The sequence below is a fragment of the Mercenaria mercenaria genome, chromosome 10, assembly GCF_021730395.1.
Source record: "Mercenaria mercenaria strain notata chromosome 10, MADL_Memer_1, whole genome shotgun sequence".
Lineage (NCBI taxonomy): Eukaryota > Metazoa > Mollusca > Bivalvia > Venerida > Veneridae > Mercenaria > Mercenaria mercenaria.
This window is the reverse complement of record NC_069370.1, coordinates 63,496,394-63,521,077: the sequence shown is the minus strand read 5'-3', so window position 1 is coordinate 63,521,077 and position 24,684 is coordinate 63,496,394. Positions and strand designations below refer to the sequence as shown.

The 24,684-nt window shown below is 35.2% G+C and overlaps 1 protein-coding gene across 1 annotated transcript in view; it reads right to left on the bottom strand.

Annotated features, from left to right (window-relative positions):
• LOC123561400 (serine/threonine-protein kinase SIK3-like) overlaps positions 1 to 11,101 on the bottom strand; it is a 102,093-nt gene extending 90,992 nt beyond the window's left edge. Inside the window, exons 1-3 of the mRNA XM_045353747.2 lie at positions 10,961 to 11,101; positions 6,174 to 6,290; positions 5,698 to 5,761 (exon numbers count right to left, since the gene is read on the bottom strand). Coding sequence (XP_045209682.2) covers positions 5,698 to 5,761; positions 6,174 to 6,290; positions 10,961 to 11,032 — 253 coding nt within the window. The 5' untranslated portion in view covers positions 11,033 to 11,101. The remainder of the gene's footprint in view (positions 1 to 5,697; positions 5,762 to 6,173; positions 6,291 to 10,960) is intronic.
• Positions 11,102 to 24,684: the final 13,583 nt, after the last annotated feature.

The window sequence follows — 24,684 nt, the reverse complement described above, 5'->3', positions numbered from 1 at the left end:
CTGTCAATTATCCGAACGAATATTCGAATATTTAGTCATCAACTGATCAACAAATCAACTCAAAATCCTACATGCTTTTATACCCTGTTCAGCCACATGCATTCTACTTTCATTTACACCAAAAGTAATTCAGACATTGACGAATTAAAACTAACAAATCATTCTCATCGCTTGTTCATCTTTTGGAGTATAAAATATTCGTTATTTGCCTTTTTAAACACAGAATTTATTTATTTCTTACAGGAATGAAGCCCTCGCGTAAGTGAGGCCTCTCCACACATATTACACGCAACCGACTTCTTATCGGATGATCGCGTGAAATACTTCAAAACGGAGGGCATTGCTTGCATTTTGACAAAAGATTCACTGCTGGTCGGAAAAGGGTAATATAAAGAAAAAGAAATACTTGGCTTAACTTTACGTCTCTTTGTCTGAAAACTGAGTATTGATTAAAAAAAAAAGAGTTAACAACGAGAAATGCATTTATATCATAAATTCGTCATTTCATTCAGATAATCCTATTTATGTAAAAAAAAATGATATGCATCCCATTTGACTTGTTATCTACACTTTTCGCCTTTTTTTTACTGTAATACCTCTTTCATCGGCTTTGATTGAAATCCTAGTAATTAGTTCAAGTGGTGTCTATCATTTTTAATTACACATGGTTCTAACTGTCGTACCGAAAAACAAGGCGAGTTCTGATGGATTTGGTTCAATTTGTGACCATTAAAATTTTCTAAAGGTAAGCAATTAGCGGTATTAACTACAGGGTACACTGTCATCACCTTAGCAATATACAATCTCGGTACGCTAATATGCAATATGACACATCTGACAAAGAAGCCATTTTTGCAAATTTATAATGAAAGCAGATTTTGGCAAATTAGATAAACGGACACATTTTTTGTTCTTTCATCTGGCTTTTATTTATTTTTCATGATCTGATATTTTTTCTGAATATTCAAATAGTACACTGTATATTCGTGTAATGAACAAATATACATTGCCATGATGATGGCATCCCTAATTTCAATAATCAAGACATTTTTTTATCTATCCAGTCTTTGACGCCTATACCAAGCTCAAGTCCTTGACCTATTTAATAATAATTTACCCAGTACAAGACTCCTTTATCTTTCAATGACTCCTTATATTCATAAGGTAATTTACCTGTGATCCCTAGTTTGAAGACAAATTTTTTAATACTGATTGTAACAACATGATAGGGGTTTTATCAATCACTGAAGTAGAAGGTGGAAGATGGCATGTAGAAAGGGTTTTTTCAGGGGTCCTCCTATTTATAACTCTCTGCTACAGCAGAAGTAGACAGGGTTCAGACCAACATAGAAGAGGGAAATTCCCATCCTCAGCCCTGAAAGATACCCCTGCATGACAGATCATGAATAGCACTTCCAAATATTAAGGCAATTGCTATTTAGTACAAATTTATATCAAGCGAAAACAGCTCTAAACATGACCTTAATGATTATAGCAACATAAAACACATTATTATTAGTTATTTAAACCAATAGATTATAATGCATGTCAACTTTTAATATATGCACATCAGTTAACTTCAACACTCAACATACAAAAGACTGAATAACTTTCAGCTTAATCGATTCTCATTAATATTCATGTTATTCTAATATCTGTCAAACCATATCAACTTCTTCAAAGAGAAAAAACAAGTCCATCTCAGTTCAGGTTATTTTTCAATCTGACAAAAGGGCAAAATTATTTTTTACAGCATCTGTATGTGTTGCACCAAACTGACAGGCAACTTAAAAGAAGCATTTTGGAAGACTTGCAAAGTCGTATTTAAGGGGAACCAATATCACATTAGATCTACATCAATTTCAGGAGTAACAGTAGATAATTCATATCTTCAAAATAGCTTTTTTTTTTTAAACAAAATGATGCAGTTCTCAATCAAACAGGTCTAATAAAGTCTCACAACCTCTCGGTTCATGGAATAGTCTCTGAACTATGATGAACTTAACAGTTAGTCAGTAGACCAAGATTCACCATTACAGCATAATTATTCACAACTTTTAACCTAGAGAATGAGGGAATAACAGAAAATGGATAAAAGTGTTTGAACTTTGCTGAACATTTCCGTTTTTTCTTTCATTTTGATATGACTTGTTATTTGACCATGGACTTGATGACAAAAATATATTTTTATCTCTAGCCTAAAACACCAACTCATTGAACTGTCAACAAACCATACATTGTATAATTACTTCACACAACTAGCATGTCTAGCATCAAAACCTTTGAAAAAGTGATGACCAATTGATGCAAATATAACAACTTTTGTTGGAAGGCTATATTATTTGTACCAGACAGAAAAAGGAACAACAATTCCTTACAAATATTTGAGAAATACCTTTTCTTAAATTTCAGTGAGACACTACCTTTTACTCACATAAGATTCCTAACATGACTACATGTGTTATTTTCATGGTTTTGCTTAAAAAATATGTACGTATTAATGCTGACCAGAAGCGGTAATAATTTAGCACAAACCATATAACAGCTCTCCATCTATACTCATGAAAGGTTTCAGCCTTTCTCATGGCAAAAAAATTATATAAGAGAGATTATTCAAAAGTGATGTCATTGGAGCCATAAAAATGTACATTAAAATAATACAACAACAAGGATCTGCGTTCAATAAACGCTTGATGCCCCCAGTGGCATCCTTGTCGATAGATTTTGCACCAAAATGAGATCAAGGTCAAACTGAGGTCAGGTGATGTTTGAAGATGAGGAATGGTCAAAGTTTCCATCTGTATTAGTATCAATTCATTCTTGTAAGGGGTACTGATGCTAGACAAAACAGTCCCATTTGGTTAACCAAGAGATGGCCCATAATAGGCAACCTAAGTCCAAAATGAGGTCAAGGTCGAGGTCAAACTGAGGCCAGGTGATGTCTGAAGATGAGGAATGGTCACAGGTTACATCTGCATTAGTATCAAGACATTCTAGTAGGGATGCTAGACAAAACGGTCCCATTTGGTTAACCACGGACGGACGGACAGACAGGGCAGGACAATCACTATATGCCTCCCGCATCAGTAGATGCTGGGGGCATAAAAATCCTTGATCTATTTGCAGTAATTTTTGAAAATATCATAAATCCTTATTGCTTAACTGGTATTTATCGACATGCACAGAAAGCATGCTAACAATGTTCATCGCATGTCACTGACATTACGAACCTTAAAAATTGAGGTTTTTTTCACTACGTAATAAGAAGCCTTGCCCCAACAAAGCGATGGAGAAGACCCTATGTGCTCTCACTCTTCAGCAAAAGAGCTGGACAACTTTTTCACATGAAAAACTTTGACAACCTCGAGGAAGACTTAAACCCTTGGAGGTACACAGCATGATCTGATTCCAGAAAATTTAACCATGGAGTAAAAAGCTATCACCCTGACAGAATAGTTTTACTTGATTTTGTATCAAAGAGTTACATTTCCTGAAATACCACTTCAGTATTAACTGTATTGGCTCCATTGGGAAGAAAGTATATTTCCCAAGTTGTTCAGAATTGGACTAAAATTCGAGCACAAAATACACAATGCAACAAGGCTAGGCCTTGAAGGCCTAATCAACAAGAGCACCGCCTTGCGGGTGCTGACGCTCATCTGATTTTTTTTGTGTAATAGAAATATTGTCCTACCCATGATTTTCTAAGTCTAAAAAGGGCCATCATTCTTGCAAAAAGCAGGTTAGAGTTATGTTTCTTGATGTTCAGTGTCCACTTATGATGGTGAAAAACTGTTGCAAGTTTTAAAGCAATAGCTTTGATAGTTTATGAGAAAAGTTGACTTAAACATAATACTCAACCAAGAAAATTATTTTCTAAGTCCAAAAGGGGCAATAATTATTGCAAAAAGCAGGATGGAGTTATGTTGCTTGCTGTACAGGGTCAGCTTATGATGGTCAACAAGTATTCCAAGTTTCAAAGCAATAGCTTTGATAGTTTAAGAGAAAGAGTTGACCTAAACATAAAACTTAACCAAGAAATCTGATATTTTCTAAGTCCAAAAGGGGCCATAAATCTTGCAAAAAGCAGGATGGAGTTATGTTTCTTGCTGTACAGGGTCAACTTATGATGGTGAACAAGTGTTGCAAGTTTTAAAGCAATAGCTTTGATAGTTTAGGATAAAAGCTGACCTAAACATAAAACTTACCAAGAAAACTGATTTTCTAAGTCCAAAAGGGGCAATAAATCTTGCAAAAAGCAAGATGGAGTTATGTTTCTTGATGTACAGGGTCTGCTTATGATGGTGAACAAGTATTCCAAGTTTCAAAGCAATAGCTTTGATAGTTTAGGAGAAAAGTTGACCTAAACATAAAACTTAACCAAGAAATCTGATATTTTCTAAGTACAAAAGGGGCCATAAATCTTGCAAAAAGCAGGATGGAGTTATGTTTCTTGCTGTACAGGGTCAACTTATGATGGTGAACAAGTGTTGCAAGTTTTAAAGCAATAGCTTTGATAGTTTAGGATAAAAGCTGACCTAAACATAAAACTTAACCAAGAAAACTGATTTTCTAAGTCCAAAAGGGGCAATAAATCTTGCAAAAAGCAAGATGGAGTTATGTTTCTTGCTATACAGGGTCAGCTTATGATGGTGAACAAGTATTCCAAGTTTCAAAGCAATAGCTTTGATAGTTTAGGAGAAAAGGTGACCTAAACATAAAACTTAACCAGGCAACGCCGACGCAGACGCCGACGCCGACACCGACGCCGACAACCGCTCAAGTGATGACAATAACTCATCATTTTTTTTCAAAAAATCAGATGAGCTAATAATTATGGGTCACTTACTAGTCATAGGTCATTCCTTGGGCGCTATATAAATCTGGTATAATTTAATGTACAACGCCGGTGAATATACTATGTGTAAAATTAGGCGTTTAATCAAATAAAGCAGTTTCAGTTTCATAGGTGGCCTCCATATCAAATGTGATCTTAGACCAAAGCATTCTCTAATTAATTGGCAAAAGAAGTTCTACTTTTCTGGGTCAATGTGACCTTGACGTTGACCTGCTGAAGTCATAATCAATAGGGATCATCTGCTTGTCAAGGTCAACCTTCCTATTAAGTTTCGTGATCCTAGGTCAAAGCGTTCTCAAGTTATCGTCCGGAAACAGTTTAACTGTTCCGGGTCACTGTGACCTTGACCTTTGACCCACTGATCTCAAAATCAATAGGGATCATCTGCTGGTCATGACCAATCTACATATCAAATTTGATCCTAGGCCCAAGAGTTCTTGAGCTATCATCCGGAAACCGATTGGTCTATGGACCAACCAACATCAGCAAAACAATATATGCCTCCTTCTTCGAAGGGGGGCATAATTACATACTGGACAATCTTGCTAAACATTTAAGAATTTGCCATGATAAATCACATGCGATCTTAAAAACAATCACCATATTTTGCCTTTCAAGCCATTTTAGTTTTCATATTCTTTAGGAAATTAGCCTTTATATGTTAAATGCCTGACAAAAGGTGTCTAATGGAAAAACTTCCATGCATTTCTGTTGCTAGGCATGGAATAGTATGCAACAGGGGATAGAGCTAATACTGCGCTGCATTCATCCTTCACTCATACCTTTTCAAATCAAAATTTAGTGAGCAACAGGATGTTGAGATATAATCTATGACTTACCAAATATTTCACCTCCACTGGCATATTCTGTGACTAGATATAACATTCTCTCACTTTCCATGACCTAGAAACATGTAAAACATTCAATGATTGTGTCTCAGAAACTGTATTGGATTGAAATCAGAAAAGCTCCTCCTACTAGGAGTCCTAGCTCATCAACGATCAAGATTTTGTAAAATATGTTTTAATTAAATGACAACAAAACTTAATGATATTCATAAAGCAAAAAGACACAAACTTCAAAATATCATAACAATGTATTTCAACGACGCCAAAATATCATAGGAATATTATTTACTTGTATCTGTGTCAACTAATACTGTCTGTCAATTTCCCACAAATGTCAATTTGTGCTAAGACAATACTAAATATTTGGTTACATGTAATCTGAATAATTTAAATTATAGTAAACTTGTAGAAAATGAAGTGACAAAAAAAGCAAGATGGAAAGTCAATAGTATAATAACATTACAGACCTGGTAAAGTCGGATAATGTGAGGATGCCGAAGTAATTTCATAATCTGAATTTCCCTGAATATTTTCTGTATATTCTCCTCATCCAGCTGGGTCTTGTCAATAATCTTTATGGCAACCTGCATTTAAACAAAAAAATAAAATAGAGAAAAATTCAGAAAAGTGTAGGGTCAGTTTTTAGTACCCAAACTCTGACTTGTCAATGGCCAAATCTCCGAGGAAGTGTCACTGTTTAGTGCTTGTTTCATTATTTGTGGACCACTTAAAAATATACAAAATGGTCAGTACTATGTCTGGTAGGAACAGGTCTGACTGATATTTTTTTAGACCATAAGTTTGGGATTTTCAGTGCTTTAACATAAACATGACATATCTTTAGAATCATGACTGCAAGTGCAAAGAATGTTTTCGAATATATATTTTCTTGCATAAATTTTAGGTCCTCTGTTGAAGTGGAAGCATTTTTGCATAAAACAAAATGATTATGGCGAAGTCCAGTAAGTCAATGTAAAAAGCTCTAGAGTTTATGCTATTGTTTAACTTTCACAAACTTTAAGAAATAATATATCTCATCCAGAGATTTGTCGTTGAATAAATCATTGTTTGGAGTTCAGATGCGCAGGAATTATATCACGAGGGTGCAGCCCGAGTGATTTAAGAATACGAATCTGAACGACAAACAATGATTTATTCAAGAGCAAATCACTAAATGAGATATTATTTCGATTCTAACACGTTACCAAGGATTTTTAAGTACATCCTTGTCATTCATTAAATATTTGCCAGTTTTCAATTGGTTTCTTTTCCAGCGCGCCGCTATGCCGTTTGACGCTATGACGTAATAATTGTGACGTCAGAACAGTGATTTGTTGTATAATAATTCACTGTTTTCAGCCTTCTTTGTTTAATAGGAAAATGAAGCGGAACGTGTTAGAATATGCCTTAATTCTGACTTTGTATAAGTATTACTTGACTAAATGTCAAAATACATGTATAAAACATGTATCTTTTATTTAATAGGCATGATAAGTGAAAGCAGTAAAAATACAATTTCTGAATACAAGTTATTTTACTACAATAAGATTTAGTTATTTTATAACATCATCTCTGTGATAATGACTTAGAACTGTCAGCAGAACATTTGAATGACAGGATTTCCCTCCTATCTCCTTTCAGTAAAAAGGAGGTCATCCCATAGCAAAAATGTATGTTTTTTCCCTGATTCTGAATTTAAAATTCCCAAATGAGTGTTGTTTTAAAATAGTTTTGCTACTTTAAAATTTTTGTATGTACCGGTATATTTTGGTTATTATAACAACAGTTAGTAACTTACACTGAAATGCAATCCATTATCATCTTATACAAAAAATATCTTTATACAGATTTTGGTAATTTGCAAATTCTCCCAATTAAGAGAATTTCCAACAGCATTTTCCCAATGCTACTGGTGTTGGTGACATTCCAAAAATAATGAAAACAAGTGACAGAGTATTAGAGTGGCAACACAGAAGTCCCCGGTAAAAAAACATTTTACTTGACTTTCAATAGTGACCTTGACCTCTGACCTACAACCATGGGTCATCGTTCCATGCAATTAAAAGTAACGGAGCAGAAACAAATTTTTAATTGACATTGAACAGTGACCTTAACCTTTAACCAACAAGCATAGATCATGCATTGACAGAATGTCTCATCATGGAGACCGTTTGTGTGTAACACCAAAATAAACCATCAATGCATACAAAAGCTATGGAGCACAAACAATTTTTACTTGACCTTCTATAGTGACCTTGCTTTTGACCTAAAAGCATAAGTCATGATTGTGCATAATCGACTTATTGCCCTCTATACACATACCAAGTTTTATCAACCTAGCTTGAATACTTTTTATGTTATCGCAGGATCCAGATTTGCGGACAGATGGGGGAAGGGCATTCCTATAGTCTCTTCCAGTGTTTCACCAGTAGGGAACAAAATGGCGTGGATGAGTCTTTAACAAGTATCAAAACGACACACAGTCTTTTGTTAACAGGAACAATTCAGTTGTCAATTCCAATAATTTTTGAACTTGTCTCTGGGTTATTACACACAGACATTCATCCAAGCACAGTTGCCCAACTTGCAAACTGGTAATAACTGAACCAGTTGATTTCACCTAGTCCCACACATGCATGTAAAATAAGAGGAAAGAAAATTTTTTACACCAGCTTTGAACAAATGAATGTCTCACCATACCAAAGTAATATCCGTGGCAAAAACAAAATCAAATTTGGACGTCCTTACAATAATCAAAGGAAGTGACACATCATAAAAGCTAACAAATGACTTGACAACATTTAATTAATGTATTCAAAGCTTTTTAAAAAAATGAAAATACTAAATAATCACAGTAACCTGTATTACAAATTCCTATTATAGTGTCACAATTAGAATGTACATGGATCACCCTTACACAGAGCATGAGCTCCCCGGAGATACTGTATCATAGCACTTCATTATTTAAACTGTGAGAAAATGTGTAGGTGACCAGGCAGCACAGTCAGAGCAACAGAATAGTATTCCAAGGCCCAGGGTTCAAATCCTGGTCTGGTACACATTTTCTCAACTGCCACAACTGGCGTCCAATGCGGGAACCCTCATTTACAGGACAACTGCTCTATCAGCCAAGTTAAATGGCTGCCGTCACCAATTCTGCCCTTTACAATAATCAAGTTACTAACATAAAATTCATCCTATATTTTCAAAATAAAGAGAACTTGGTGAATATGATCTTGAACTTTATACAGCCATGGTCCCATGCTGAGTTCTCAATGTCAAAGGATAGGAAAATGTGTAATTAATCTGGGACAAAAACTCAGGCCCTTGAATACTGTTTTGATGCTCTACCCGCATAACTACCTGGCCACCTATACATTTTCTTCCCGTTTTAATGATCAAGTCCTATTCAATGACTTTCCCCACTGAATTTATCCTGTGACAAAAGTGCAAAAATAATACTTCTGGCCATGACACTTACAGTAGCAGCAAATGTAAATGAAGAGACCACTATATATAAAATGTACTTCAGGAACAAAAAAGCTATGACTGGATATAACTTGTGCTAGCTATCAATTAAATATTTTAATGAAAATATTTTACTATACTTTCGATTGTAACTTGCCTAACTACACTTGATCATTTTTTCTGTTGAAAATGCTGTTGCTGTTTTAAAATGTTCCATTTCTTTTGTTATTGTGCGTGGTACATGTAGTTGTGACAAACAGAAGTTTCAAAGATGAACTGTTACGTTAGAGGATATGTTGCACAGGAAGTAATAAGAAATGTTAGAAATTCAATCTTTTAACATGCTTAAATTTATAGTTAATGTCCTCATAAAAAAAGATTGTTTCTTTTTATTTAATTAAAATGTCTTAAACCATCATTCTTCAACAAAACATATATCATTCAAAAATTGTGTACACGCAGTGTCTATAACTGTTTGTTTAACTTTTTATAAATGTAGTGTCACTTTGAAGAAAAAGTTTTAAACTTCTCCATTATCAAATTTGTCATATTTCCATTTTTCTCGTTGACAAATTACGTTGCGATATAAGTTTTGAACCCAGCCTAGCAATTATTTACAGGTAAATATAACCAATTTAGGCCAAAAAATGATCAATCTAATTAATTTACTATATTATTCTTAAATAAAATGATTACAGTCATACTGGACAGCTAGAAAAACCCTACAGGATAAGCTAAGCATCCAGTCACTGGACAACTAGAACATAGACTAGGTATCAGGTAGCTAAACCAATTCAATGTTATGCTGCTTTGTCTTTTTCTTTTTTCGTTCGCGTTATGCTGCTTTGGATCTCTAAGCTTAAAAAAAAAACATATTGAAACTTAACCTAAATCATGCCAGAAATCTGTCACACTGTAATTTCATCAAGCCAAATGCCACAGACTCATCTTTTACATTGATATATATTCTTAATTTCAATCCATTTTTCTTTTGATCTGACATAAAATGAACCATGTAACAGTAACTAACACCATCTGAAAACAGGTTATACACAAAAGTTTTAAATGGGTATCGCTATCTGCAATATTTTGGCCACCATTGCAGTTTTTGCTTGATGGAGGTACTCTTTTAATTTGGAAAACAAATCTAGCGGTAAATAATTATTTATGGAAAATAATGAGGCTTTAAACTTTCTTTAGGTCTTTATGAATGAGAGTCAGTGGGAAAATGTTGCGGTTCGACCTGGTTAGCTAAACAAAAGGGTTAAATAACAACTTAATCGACGTGAGATGGTCGTGACCATCAGAATATAAAAATAATGTCAGTTAAGTTATGTTACATTAGCAAGAACTAGACGTCCGTATACCGAATGACAAGACACTTCATAAAATAAGATACAGTACACAACATTCTTTTTACCTGTGTTTGACACACACAGGGGTATGCGGAATAATTCTAGGCAGTGCTGGGAAGGGAATGCCTTGCCCACACACCACCAAGCTGAAAGAAACTGGCTCAAACTTTTGTCAATGACAAATTATGGCACAATTTGAGTTGCACTCATGATTTTGAAAATAATAAACGACCTCCACTTATCTCTGATTAAGAAGTCTAAATTAAAAGACCAGTAATTATTATCAAAGTTATGTTATTGGCCTACTTCACAGAGCAACAGACAATTATTCCTTGGCTTAACATCGTCAATATTTTTTCTAACAAGCATCGTTTTCATTTGGAACAAAAGTTGCCTTGAAAATATGTGATTTTCAGGAAAATCGGACTCACCTTTGTTTTTGTGACAATGTGTGTAGCTAGCTTAACAACCGCAAAATTTCCTTTGCCGATTGTTCGTTCCATTTCATAATATCCAACCCTTACAATGCCCGAACTACTAGGAGGACCCTTGCCTCCAGTCTTCTCCGCCGCCATTTTGTTTACCTACTGAATGACGCATGCGCAGTTACACATTTGCTAACCTTTGTAAATTAGGTCAGACGTCGAGGTAAGTAGGTCAGGTCACGTTAATGTAAACAAACATTGCACCGTGCGTAACAAATAACCGGATATACCGTGCACCAAACGGCTGATCACAAATCAGCCGTTTATCAGGCAATTATCAAAGTTATTACAGAATCCACCACTCACAAACATAGGCATTCGGCGCATTTGTGGCCATTAATGATGAATAGGATAATCAAAGCACTGAGAGGACTGATGTGGGCAGCGGTTGACAGCTTCCGGTAATGGGCATGAACAGTTAGCTTAAGTTTGGTGATTCTAGTTAAACTACTTCTGATTAATAAGCATTTTCAACCTTTCTTTTACCAAATCAAGGGGTAAAACTCTGCTTTTACTCTGTCAAAGGGGATAAAATAATATATGAGCAAAGCTCATGCGCTTTTTGAAAATTTTGTGAGGTTTGGTTAATTTTGCTCAAAATCTTTTTTGAATTTATAGCATTTTTTAACAAATCAATGGGAAACACCCTGCTTTTACTGGAACAAGGGAAATAACAGTAAATGTGAGCAAAGGTCGTGGACTAATTGTTAATTATATGATGCTTGGAGATTCTAGTTATAACAAGAGCTTGTAGAACACTTGCATGAATTAACTGACAAGGAACAGAAATTATTTGGTCACTGCCTACTGGAAATTTAACTTATTGACCTTAAATAAATAATCATGGGTCATTTACCAGTCTTAAATGAGCTCCGTATCAAATGTGATCTTAGACCAAAGCATAATCTAGTTTTCTGGCAAAAAAGTTCTATTGTCAATGTGATATTGACCTTTGACCTACTGAACTCATTTGGGGGTCATTTGCTGGTCATGACAAATCTCCCGATCTCATGATCCTAGGCCCAAGCGTTCTCCAGTTATCACCTGGAAACTGATTTGTCTACAGACCGACCAACATCCATCATCAAACATTAAAATTTACAATATACCCTCTTCCTTCCAATGAGGGCAATTAAATTTCAAATTAGAAGATGCCCATGTCTCCCTAGTCCCCCAATGCATAGTCGTAATAGGCAAGAAGTCAAAAGAGGATAGGAGCGAAAGACAAAGAGACTCTTATGTTTGGCTGCAATAGAGATCATCTACTTGGCATGCACAATCACCCTATGAAGATACAAAATTTGGGGTCAAATGGTCCTCAAGTAAACCGTTTTCCATGTTCAGGCCCCTGTGACCCTGATCTTTGATCGAGTGAGTCCAAAATCAACAGGGGTCATCTACTCTGCATGTCCAATTATCCTATAAAGTTTCAACATTTTGGATCAAGTGATTCTAAAGTTATTGATCCAGAAAGAGTTTTCCATCTTGCCTCTGTGACCTTTCCCTTAAGTCAAGTGACCCCAGAACATTAAGGGTCATCGGCTTTGTAATTCCTATCATCGTGATTAAAGGTTCTGGGTCAAATGATTCTAAAGTTATTGGTTGGAAACTGTTTTCAAAGTTCTGGTTCCTGTGACCTTAACTTTTAATCAAGTGATTCAAAAATCAATAGGGGTCATCTACTCTACATGTCCAATCATCCTATGAAGTTTCAACATTCTGGGTCAAGTGGTCCTCAAGTTATTGATCAGAAACGGGTGTGACATTGACAGGTGATTTTTTTATTTATTTTTTTTTTCAAATGAGATCGCATTCAATCATTTTTCAGGTGTACATTAATATAATATGCCTCATAATCATCACAATATGCATGTTTTAGTGTTGTTATATTTTCTGGTCCTTTGGGATCATTGAGTCCATTCAACATATGTGTAATAGAGTTCTGCTTAAGCCGGTGCTAGGGGGCGTAAGAGGTGTTGCACATTTCATTACCTCTCATGAACAGACTCAATCAAACCGAGTCTGCTATTATTATTCTTCTTGGTTGCATTCTATGCTTCCAAAGGATCTTTTTACAAATTTTATTTTCAAATTCAAATATTGAAAATCGAAATTTTTCTAACTTAGTTTGAATGATCTCAAATGATTTCACTGCAGTCTTCCGAATCCTGCTATTGTATAATTATCTGAGAAGAAATCGTACGCCAGAACGTGAATATTTGGGGACGAAAACACCGCAAATCTACCGGCGATTAAAAGGCGAATTTATTAAAAATAATGTTTCTTTCGAATTAAATTATACCCTTTAATGATATGTCATTCACAAAAAACAACTGGAATGTAATATTAAATCAAATTGATGTGCATACGTTCGTATTTTCGGGAAACAGGACGAATTTTTCGCCCCCTCTGCTACGGCTATTTTCCTAAGTCGTGCAAATAAAATTATTTACGTAAATATTATGAAAGGATCGTATCTTTCACTATGAAAAATAAATAGGATTACACCTTTTCTGTTGATTTCATGTAATATATCGTTCCATAAATCAATTTCTATGCAACAAAGTTCAACGGATACACGGGTGCAATTTTATCCGAATATAGAACGCACGCCGTGCTAGTTAGATGTTTTCTGATCATGTGACCTAAACAAGCTTATTTGTTATAATAAAATTTCGATTAACTTTTCTAGCAGGAACTGAGTTTTAATTTAAAACGTTTACAAAAGAAGCAACTTGGTTTTAATACCGATTATAGATCTACGCGGATGGTGCTGAAGTACTATATAGTACTAAACTTTTTTTGTAGGTTATTTATAGTTTATGTTGGTCACATGATGAAGAATAGTTTTGGTCATGTGATCAAAGCAAGCATGCTCATTTTCATACGCGTTGTTTTTGTTATAAAATATAGATTAAGACAAATTTGTACTTAAGCAGTACATTTTTTGATAAAGTTGAATCTCAGAAGCTTTCTGAAAGTTAAACAGACTTGAGTTACGTAAAATTTATGGAGGACATGGAACTACTTGTTCTTCGGTTTCGGATAAGTGTTTTGACCGTAGCTGATTTTGCAGTTTGTGTGTTTGACTGAAATTATTTTTCTTGCATCAAACATGACCCCCACTTTTCTTTTGATTTTTATTTAGCATTGACAAAACTCTTCAAGAAAATGTAGGTTACAGACATTTAAAATGGGTCCTGGTGTGTGCTGCGGCCATTGAAAATATGTCAATTTTATATAGAATAAATAACAATAACTATTTAGTGTGTTATAACCTGTTGAAATTATTGGACATAGGATATAGACTGGCTCAGATCACTACATTTAATCATAAAAATGTAAAAAGATATATCATAGTCTAGGAGCTAGTCTATGATATTATCAACTTGTCCATTTGCTGGTAGAAAAAAGTTAGATATTGTCAGACTGGATTCCAAGGCTACACTGGTACAAGATACCAGCAGCTTTATTTTACGCATGACACAATATATATCTATATATTGATTCTGCAACTCCCCTTTCGGGTATTAATTACTAGCAGCTGCGCGCCAGTGCGAGAAAAAAAAATTGAAAGATAACTGACAACATTTGTCAAAAGTGATAGAAGTTATATTAAAGCACTGCTTTAGCTAGCTAGGATTTGTGGTAGGAGTACAGGACCTGCTTGAATCTATCAGGCGACGTGAAGGAAGACTGTTCCATATCACCACCGTATGAGGGGAAAAGAAAACTTATTGGCATACAGGTATGGACCTGTCTATACGATAGGGGATGCATATGGCGAGTCATTACCATGGGGCGCTCAAGGTATGACGGCAGTGGGACTTCAACTAAATGGTTAACAATTTTGTAAAAAAGTAATTAATCTTGTCTCAGTTTGTCTATCTTTTAAGGTCTGCCAACCAAGTTCGTTTCTCATAGAGGTACATTGTCCTGATACGGATAATTATTTTTAATCTAGCGGATGTCTCTACGTTGGACTTTTACTGGGTGTAAGGGGACCAGACAGATGAAGACTGTTCAAACTGTAGTCTTACAAGAGTTTTATAGGCAAGTTGCTTGATGATGTTCCTACGGAGAAAGCCAATAGCTTTGTTATAGAGTTAGATGTTATTCTATTTATGTGTTTATTACAGGAGAGGTCATCAGAGATGTCAAGACTCAGATATTTTGCATCCTGACCTGTTTCTAGTATGTTTAAGGCAGTACATTTATTTAGATTAAACTCCAATTCCCACTTTTCTTCCCATTTTCCAACCTTATTAGGTCTTCTTGTAGAATGTGGGAATCTTGAGGGCTACAAATAGATAGGTAAACAGCAGTGTCATCTGCAAAAATTTGAGGGTTTCGGGAAGGCCAATTATATATAATCTGAAAAATAGTATAATGACCCAAGTACGGACCCATGTGGTATTCCAGATGTAACAGCTACTTCAGTTCATAATAACTGACGACTTTAGTTTAATCATATTTTATTGTATTTATCACACAAGACATTATGGTAAATGTACATTAAAACAATAATATACAGATACATATGTACATATATATACAACAGCAAACTATCATTACATCAAGACATATATAATACTACTTTACATTAAGAAATATTCGGTGACTTTGCAAAGGTGCGATAATACAAAAGGGTTGGACCACAAGTTTTGCCATATTTGCCAACATTAGAAATCGTTCCGTCCCTGGCTGTCAAATTAATGTTAGATTAAACTAAATGGCGGATTTTTGTTTGGACTAGAATGGAATAAAGTATATGCTTAACAAAAATATAATTTTCAGATATAAATTAACTTATATTTAGTAGTTTTAGATGACTGACTGACTTTGTCAAACGTCATGTTGATATCTAAAAGAACTTAATCAGTTTGATGACCTTTCGTGTGATTTTCCCAGTGACACCAACAAACTGTAGCTTTTGGTTACTTGAAACCATGCTGTAAATCATAAAGAATATTATATTTAGTAAAATTTGAAGAGATATGAGATGCTAAAATGAGCTCGAAAACTTTACATGAAATACAAGTAAGGGAAATGGGGCGTTAATTTCCTGGGATTGTCCTATCAACTTTTATAGAAAGGGTAAAACATTTGCTGATGTCCATACATTCGGCAATATACCTGAAATTAAAGATTTTTGAGAGATAGTTTCATAATTGGAGCGATCTCATTTCGAAGTTCATTTAGCACAAGTAGTTTACTTTATCCGGTCCCGCAGCTTTGTCTGGTTTCAGATTTGATATCAGTTTCAACAGCTCCTTCTGGTCAATGGTTATGTCTGGCATAGTGTGAAATTTTCTAGATGTGTCCGGTGAATATCAGTACCTAGATTTTGGATAAAAGAGTAACATTATTGAGATAAGGTTAAAGGACATATGGGGTAACTGAAACGGATTTGAACAACCTGTTTAGTATATTTGCTTTGTCAAGATTTCCAGATTAAAAAGTCCCTGTGATGCTATCTTGTAATGGAGAAACTCCCTGTGAGTCCTGTTTAGAATTTTTAATTAAATTATAAAGTTTCTTTGCAGAGAAATTGTTGTTGATTTCTGTCTCATCAGGATTGTTGATACCTAAAATATAACAAGTTAACATTAGCTCATGAGCTATTTTCCGACAAACATAGAAACAGAATATCCAACAGGGTAAGTCACGTTCTAAAAACGCCTCATTTTCGCATATAATTTCACTACTTCCAATATGAAAAGATTTGACCTCTTTGTTGTTTTGGGTCCTAAGCAGATGGACTGGAATTTTTCAGGATTGACTTGCATTTGGTTTACATCGAACCAAAGGGATTCACTTTCTGATTCAAAAATTATCTTTAGCTTGCCTTGTTTTAAAGATTAGTTTTCGGTACTAAGAATTCATGTAAGTGGGAGAGATTTTCTTTTAACTGTTAAAGGGGCATGCTGGTCAATTACTTGTGTTAACAAGTGTCTATGGGCCTAATAGATATCATCTATGTCTAACATGTGCTTCATGAAAGGGGGTATAAGATCTTCAATAAATCTATTTGCATCTCAGTAAATCTATTTTCCACTGAATATAAGGATACTACTTATTATTAGAAAAAGGTAACCTTATCATTGATCCATAAGAATTCTGCAATGTTTTCATTTGACTGACTGACTGATTGATTGATATTATTGATTGATTGATTGAATGAATGATTTTATAATCTTTCTTTCTTTGTAAATGTAACTAGAGACATTGGTAATGACTATTGTTCCAAGTGAAAGTCATCAAGTATTGTTGCTTTTCTATAAAATAAAACATGTCAGTCGGAACGAATATTTGAGCCAGTTAAAGAAACTTCTATTCCTAAACAAATCAATAACTTAATACTATAGCCCATGTAGCCACAGGAGCTGAATGTTTATCTTCTAAACCCGTAAAGCTGGTTCCAGTTATGTTACTCTTTTGGTTGATAAGTTTGAAAATTACTAAGGTGACACTATTACACTAGCGAAAGGAAACTATTCCCCCTGTTAGTATCTCACCAATTTTATAAAAACAATATTTGGAATGAGCCATTAATGTTCAAATGTATTTTATTTAACAAAATATGTAAAATAAAAGATCCATTGAAAGCATAGAATGCAACCAAAAAAAAAAAAGAAGAAGAATAGCAGACCCGGTTCGATTGAGTCTGTTCATGAAAGGTAATAAAATGTGCAACACTTCTCATCACTTTTAACAATTTATCTATCCGACTTTGGACTGGTTATGAGTGTCAAACTGTTAAGGACAGCAGAAAACCGGAAACAAGCCTTTGATGAAAACAAATATGTAGCCTCGGGTTTAATGAGTCTTTTCATGACACCATAAAATTTACTTGTTTCGAAACTCAAAGGATATGGTTCCATTTTAGGGCATGTATTCTTTTTAACATTTCTTCATGAATAACGTCTTCCATTTTGTACATTATCTATATTGTAAAATTATGCTGTTGATAATACTCTCATGCAGACCACGGTACCAATACTGGTATATACTCTCATGCAGACCACGGTACCAATACTGGTATAACTACTCTGGCAAAATTAATGATAACTTATCGCTCATTAAATGGTTTTCAGACAATAAAATGCTGGCAAACCCAGATAAATTTCAAGCCATTGTTATTGGCAATAAAACAAACAAATGTAACATTGCCTTTAGTCTCGACAGTAATGGTGTCTCATGTGATGAAGATGTCAAACTGTTCGGGGTGTTGGTCGAAATCTATGTAAATCAGTAACCTGAACATATAGTACTCTTTAATCATGTCAGTCTTATTTTTTGTTTATTGGCGTGGCACTTCTTTGGAGATAAAATCACTATTGCTATAAAAACCTTTATAATAATGAAAAAATCAATCCACAGCAAACTTGCATTACCTTGTAATTTTTACTGATAAAGCATATTCTTTTAGGTACGTACGCAAGCTGCAGAAATGCCACAGGTAAGAACAATATATGGCACCAACTTGTTGCGTTTATGTGCCGCCAAGCTCTTGAACACCTTTCCCAAACATTGTACTGATGAATCACAGATGAATCAAACCTAAATCAGTTCAGAGACTTGATTGAACGGACAGTGTTCCCGCTGTTCTGCTTAACCGTATAACCACGTTCATCTTGTTAGTTTATTTATAGTTACCACCGGTGACCTACCCACATCGTCGACTCATCCATGAGAATGTAAGTAGTTGAAGGATATTGCAAGATAAGAAGATGCTCCGCTTCCAGAAGCTTCACTGATTCTTTAATGTGCCAGATGTAAAGCACCCGTACACGGGACTACATTGTTTACTTGGAGGTGCGTGGGCTCGAACTCATGATCTCTGGTTCTGTAGTCAGACAGTATTACCACTAGACCATTGCGTCCGCTGTAATGTTTACCTTATTATCTGCTCTGTATCAGTGCCAATGCTTAACATGTACTGCATGTTGTTGTTTTTTTTTTTCTTGTTATGGTTGTTGGTTCTTGTTCAGCTTCAATTCATTATTTTGTCAACGCATATTTCTAAACATGTTTTTACAATGACTTGTTCTGCTATCAGTCATGCTAGACATCCGTTACTTGCTTGCGTATTCTGCAACTTTAATTCCTTTGCTTAGTTTGCATACTTGTGCTTATTTATCTGTACTTTAAAGTACACATTTAATAAAATTCTATATATTATGTTACCTGAGAGATTATCGTTTATTAGGTCTCTTAGAACCGCTCAGTTTTGATACCATGCATAACCTGGAGTCATGCAACTGTGTTATATAATATGCCTTTTATGCTTGATAATATATGCGCTTATAAATGTTGTTTGTAGTATGATTGTTATATGTTGATATTTGTTAAGTCGGCCAATAGCTACCAAATAGCTAATGTTGCCATGTCCAGACTTTAGATTTAAAAAATGTATATTGCATTTTGTATCGTTTTTCTAACAAGCAAATTCGATGAACTGGTAGCCTATCCCCCACCGAATGGGTTTGTGATGAGGAATGGCAAACAATATATCCGGTAAAAATATCTGAAAAGTGGGTGGTGGTGAATATGGGTGTGGCCACAACTTCACATGTTGATAAATATTCAAGGAAGGTTTGAATTAAAAAAAAACCCCGAAAACATTCTCTTTTTTTTCGGGGGGGGGGGGGGGGGGTTGGGGGGTGTGGGGGGGGGCGGGGGAGACCGAGTGAGGGCACACAACTTCACATGTTCACATGTTGATAATAAATATGGATGGAAAATAACAAATGAATTGAAAGAGATGTGGGGGCATGATCGGGGTGGTGGGAGGGTAAAGTTTTGCATGTTGATAAATATTCATGGAAGGTTCGAAAAATGGAATGAACAAAAAAATTTGGGGTTGGGGTGGGGGAGGGGTGTGACGAAGGGCGGTGGGGTGACCGAGTAACAACTTCACACGTTGAAAACAAATGTTAATGGGGATAGATGAAAGAAGTTTAATGAAATTCTGCCAGTTAGTTAGTTTGTTATGTACATTGGCCGTCTTGGCGGTATCTCAGGATTTTGAGTACATTTTCTAGGACTTAATAGAAATAGAAAACAGTGTGCCAGTGTGTAATGCTCTGCGTGAAAGTAATTGGGATTAACAAACTAATGATTATCTGAGACGGCTTGGAGGCGCATGGTATTCTGGATAAACTTTAAGTGCATACACTAAGTAAGGAACAGTAAAATGTTTGGACAACGTTATTAGCCTCCCAGAACTCTTTGTGAGTAGTTCGGGTCTGAAGCTGAATGTAAACAAGCAAAAATTAATGACTTAAAAAAGCAACAACATAAAATGTATCTGTTAAACACACCAAAGAACTGGGAGTCATTGAGCATACAGAAACTGATAAGATAAGCTTTCTAAGTTTTATTTAAAGTCGGCAAGAAGGCAACATTACAACATAAACTCTGAAGAGCTTTTGAACCGACTATAACAGCATGATGAAAACATTAAGAACATATTACATCAAAAGCTGTAAAAAGAGAGATAATTTAAACAGGTCACTAGAGCTGTTTTTTGAGAAAAGCGCATGTCTTCAACAACTGCCTAATCATCTAAATAGCAAGCCACTCTTTATGTACTGTTTACTCACTCGGTAATTCAAGGGCCATAATTCCGAAGTGTCTGGGCCGATTTGGCTAGTTATCGAACTTGGCCGAGGACCTATGGTCAAACACATTTTGTTTAAGTTTGGTGAAGATCGAATGAGAAATGTTCGACTTATAGTGCGGACAAGATTTGTGACAGACACACAGACGGACGCACACACAGACGGACACACACGAGTAAATCAATATGTCTCCCACACTACTGTGGTGGGAGACATAATAATTAAAGCTATGCTGGATTTTCTGATCTTGACCCACGGGTCTAAAAACCGCTATAAAAAGATCTGTATAAAAACTGAAACGAAATACGACACAATCGTGTATAGCCAGAAAATGGTTATAAAAGACCTATTATCACCCCAAATCAGAAGAAATGGGGTGGTGGGGGGACTGATCAGCAACACCCTCAAAGATGTACAAATTACAAAGCATTTATGGATAAAACAAAGGCAATAAACAATTAAAACAAACACAAGAAGCATTATAGACGAAAAAATATCCTTATCTGGGATCATACCCATAAGCAGGTGGTAGTTAAATACATAAGTGAATGAAAACACCACCAGATGAGCATGTCTCTATAGCTCTGTATAAATGATACATATACAAGTACAAGCAGGTGTGACCGAAACAGGCAAGCACATTAAAAGCAATAAATGACAAGCAAACTAAACAAAACAATAATAATTTCCTGCATTAGCACAGAGCAAACAAAAACAAATCAGCAAGTAAATGAGAAAAGATAACAGAAAAGACAATGCGCAAATAAACAAGGAAGGATATAACGACAAAAAATCTACACTGAATATTAGCAGCAACCCCTGTGTTGTGTCACTCCTTACGAACATGCAAGATAATAACCATGAGGGTATATGTTGGCTGAAACTTTAGCATGAATATCAAGATTACATTCTTATGCCATGTGTGTGTTACCTTCCAACAGAAAATTCTTCTCGTAATTTTAACGTTGGTGCACTTTATGATCATTTGTTAGCATGTGCATATCAGTACCAAAACGACGACTCCATATATATGTTTGTGGTGATTTTAATAACAGATGTTGCAGCGCTGATGATTTTATTGCTGGAGTGGATGATTTACCCCAATCTGACTAAAGTACATCTCCTATTACGCTATGCTTAGAATCTCGTTCTGACGACCCTTCCGCTAGCCAATCAAAAGGCTTAAAAAATCTATATTAAGCCTTGGATTTTGATATCTACAATTCTTCTGTTGTAAGATGTCAGATAGCCGGTTAGCTCAATCGGTAGGGCTCTGTAAGCGAGGGGGCCCGGGTTCGAGCCCTGGACTGACTGCACATTTTTCTTACTCTGACACTCGAACAAGTCATCTGATTGGTTCAAATAAAATAGATTTGCGAAAATAAAAATAGCAATATTGGAAATCCAAAATATACAGAAGACGAATGTGAATGGGTCATTCTCAGATCTTCGTTTAGAAGATCAAGTACTTTAGTCAGATTGTGATTTACCCCAACGTAAAATTATTGATTTTTTCTACAAATAACTAATTATGCTACAAATAAGTATGGAAAGTTATTTATAGATTTTCTAATTAATACTAATATGTGTATGTTAAATGGTAGAAGTGATTGTGAACAGAATTTTACTTCGGTATCAGTAAATGGAGCGTCTGTTGTAGATTATTGTATAACCTCTCATGAAAATTTATGTAATTTTACTGATTTTTTTTGTATGTTTGACTGCGGATGTCGAATAAATATCATGTTTTATAACTTTTTTATTTAACAGAATGGATGGTAAATATTTGACCCTACGATACGGACATGGTTACAGCAACCGGAAATATTGCAAATATTGCTCCTACAAGAATTCCGGACCATTCTTTACTTTCATGGAACATTGTTACAAATTTTGAAAGTACATCTGGAAGGGGTGGTAAAAAACTCAGAACTTATTGTACATTTAAACAGGACTATGCTATCGAAAAGTATTTTAATATGATAATACCAAAATGTCATAGATCAGCTTTGTGTAAATTTAGAGCTGATGTTGCTTCACTGCGAATTGAAACTGGGCGGTATGGAGGTCTGCCTGCTGATAGGCGATTCTGCCCTTTTTGCATAGACAATAATAGCAGTGTTACATTGAGAATGAGATTCGTGTACTGCTTGAATGTAATTTGTACAGTGAAATTTGAAAGAGCCAGAGTTTCTGAATTTTAATAATAGTGATAAAATGAAATTGCTTTTTACTGATAATAACATGGTAAGAATTATAGCCAAAATCTGCTTCTTAATACTACAAAGAAGACAATTTTACATGATTTGTGTAAATAGTGCCTACTTGTTTAATACGTATAAATCTTTTTATAATTTTCTGTCTCACCATGTACATTTTATATCAACCCTTGGCCTGCTAAATTTCTAAAATTGACTGATCCATCATCACGGTGGCGATACCCTGGGTATGCAGGGGTGAAAAATGGCGGCGGAATCTCTCGATTCAGGTAACATTTTTCATTATTACTGTCTTAATACTTAACCAATTTTAACGAAATAAAGACGAGTGCCCGCTCATAAGAATACTACACCCTCGGCTATAAAGCTTGGGCTCCTGAATTTCGTAGTTTTTGTGAAAAGTGCAACGGCGCATTCTAACAGAAAAAATGTAACTGCTATGTAGGGGTGCATTTTTATGAAAATGACTAAACCAGCTATCCCCGTGTGTTTCGAATAACGGCTTGTAGGGCGGAACCGGGCTTGACATGTTCCAAAGCTGTTGTAGAATTTTAGCCAGTAAAATCGCCAATTTTCGGCAATTCCGAGCGATTGAAAGGAAATGCTATGTGGGGGAGGTGTTTTCATTATGTTATGTGGGGGTGCTTTTGACATGTGGGGGTGACTTAACTAGCTGCTAGAGACACGCAATAATACGGACAAATAAAGCCAGCGAAAAATACTTTTAACTGTTAAAGGCATATCATATGTCAATATATATTGTGATGATGTCCGTCCGTTTGACCTTGTATGTTTCTTCTCATACATCGCTGGCACTAGAAACTTGAAACTTGATCACGATACTGCTATGGCCTTTGGAGAGTACATGTTCATACGACACCTACATATAAAGCTATAGGTGTCATAAAGGGGCCTGGATCTATTATATCATATTTGGCCATAACTTGTTCTAAATTAGTACTTGACCGATTTGGCTAATAATCAAATTACAACATTGTTGACACATGACGTTCAATTATATTCTTTAATATTTGACCTTTACCTTTATTTGGCTTTTCACCTTTACTTTTAAAAGTCGGAACATAGTCATTTTGATGTCCATCTGATATTTGACATCTGCTGCTTAAACGCCAAAAACAGTTAGTTTGCTGTAATGTTTTTTATTACTTCACACATTTGACTCATATTCACAAATACCAATTCTTGTGACAAGATGTTCACTTTGATGTATTTAAGTACGACAGTGTACTTAATTTTACTTTGATCTTTGCGTTTAAAACTCGGAAATTATTAAATTCCCAATAACCTTTGTCAGATTTTATAACCAACTTGGCTGTAATGTTAACTGAACAATCCATGCGACAAAAAAGCGGCGTAAAGATAAGCGATGGTATCATTTGACAAATTCTAGTAATTTATTTGTAAACTTCCTTTAACACGGTTGCGATACCTTGGGTATGCAGGGGTTCAAAATTTAACCTTTTTTTCATGGTAACTTTATTAATTAATACTTAACCAATTTAAATGAAATAAAGACGAGTGCCCGCCCATATGAAAACTACAGCCTCGGTTGTAGGGTTTGGTCATCTGGGTTTCATATTTTGTGTGAAACGTGCAACGGCGCATTTTGATGAAACTAATCCAACCGTTTGCACTAAAAAAAACGAAACTCGTGTGCCCAAGCCGAACAATCGAGGCTGTAGTTTTCTTATGAGCTGGCACTCGTCCTTATTTCGTTTAAATTGGTTAAGTATTAACAAAGTTATCATGAAAAAATATAAATTTTGTACCCCTGCCTACCCAAGGTATCACCACCGTGTTTAAA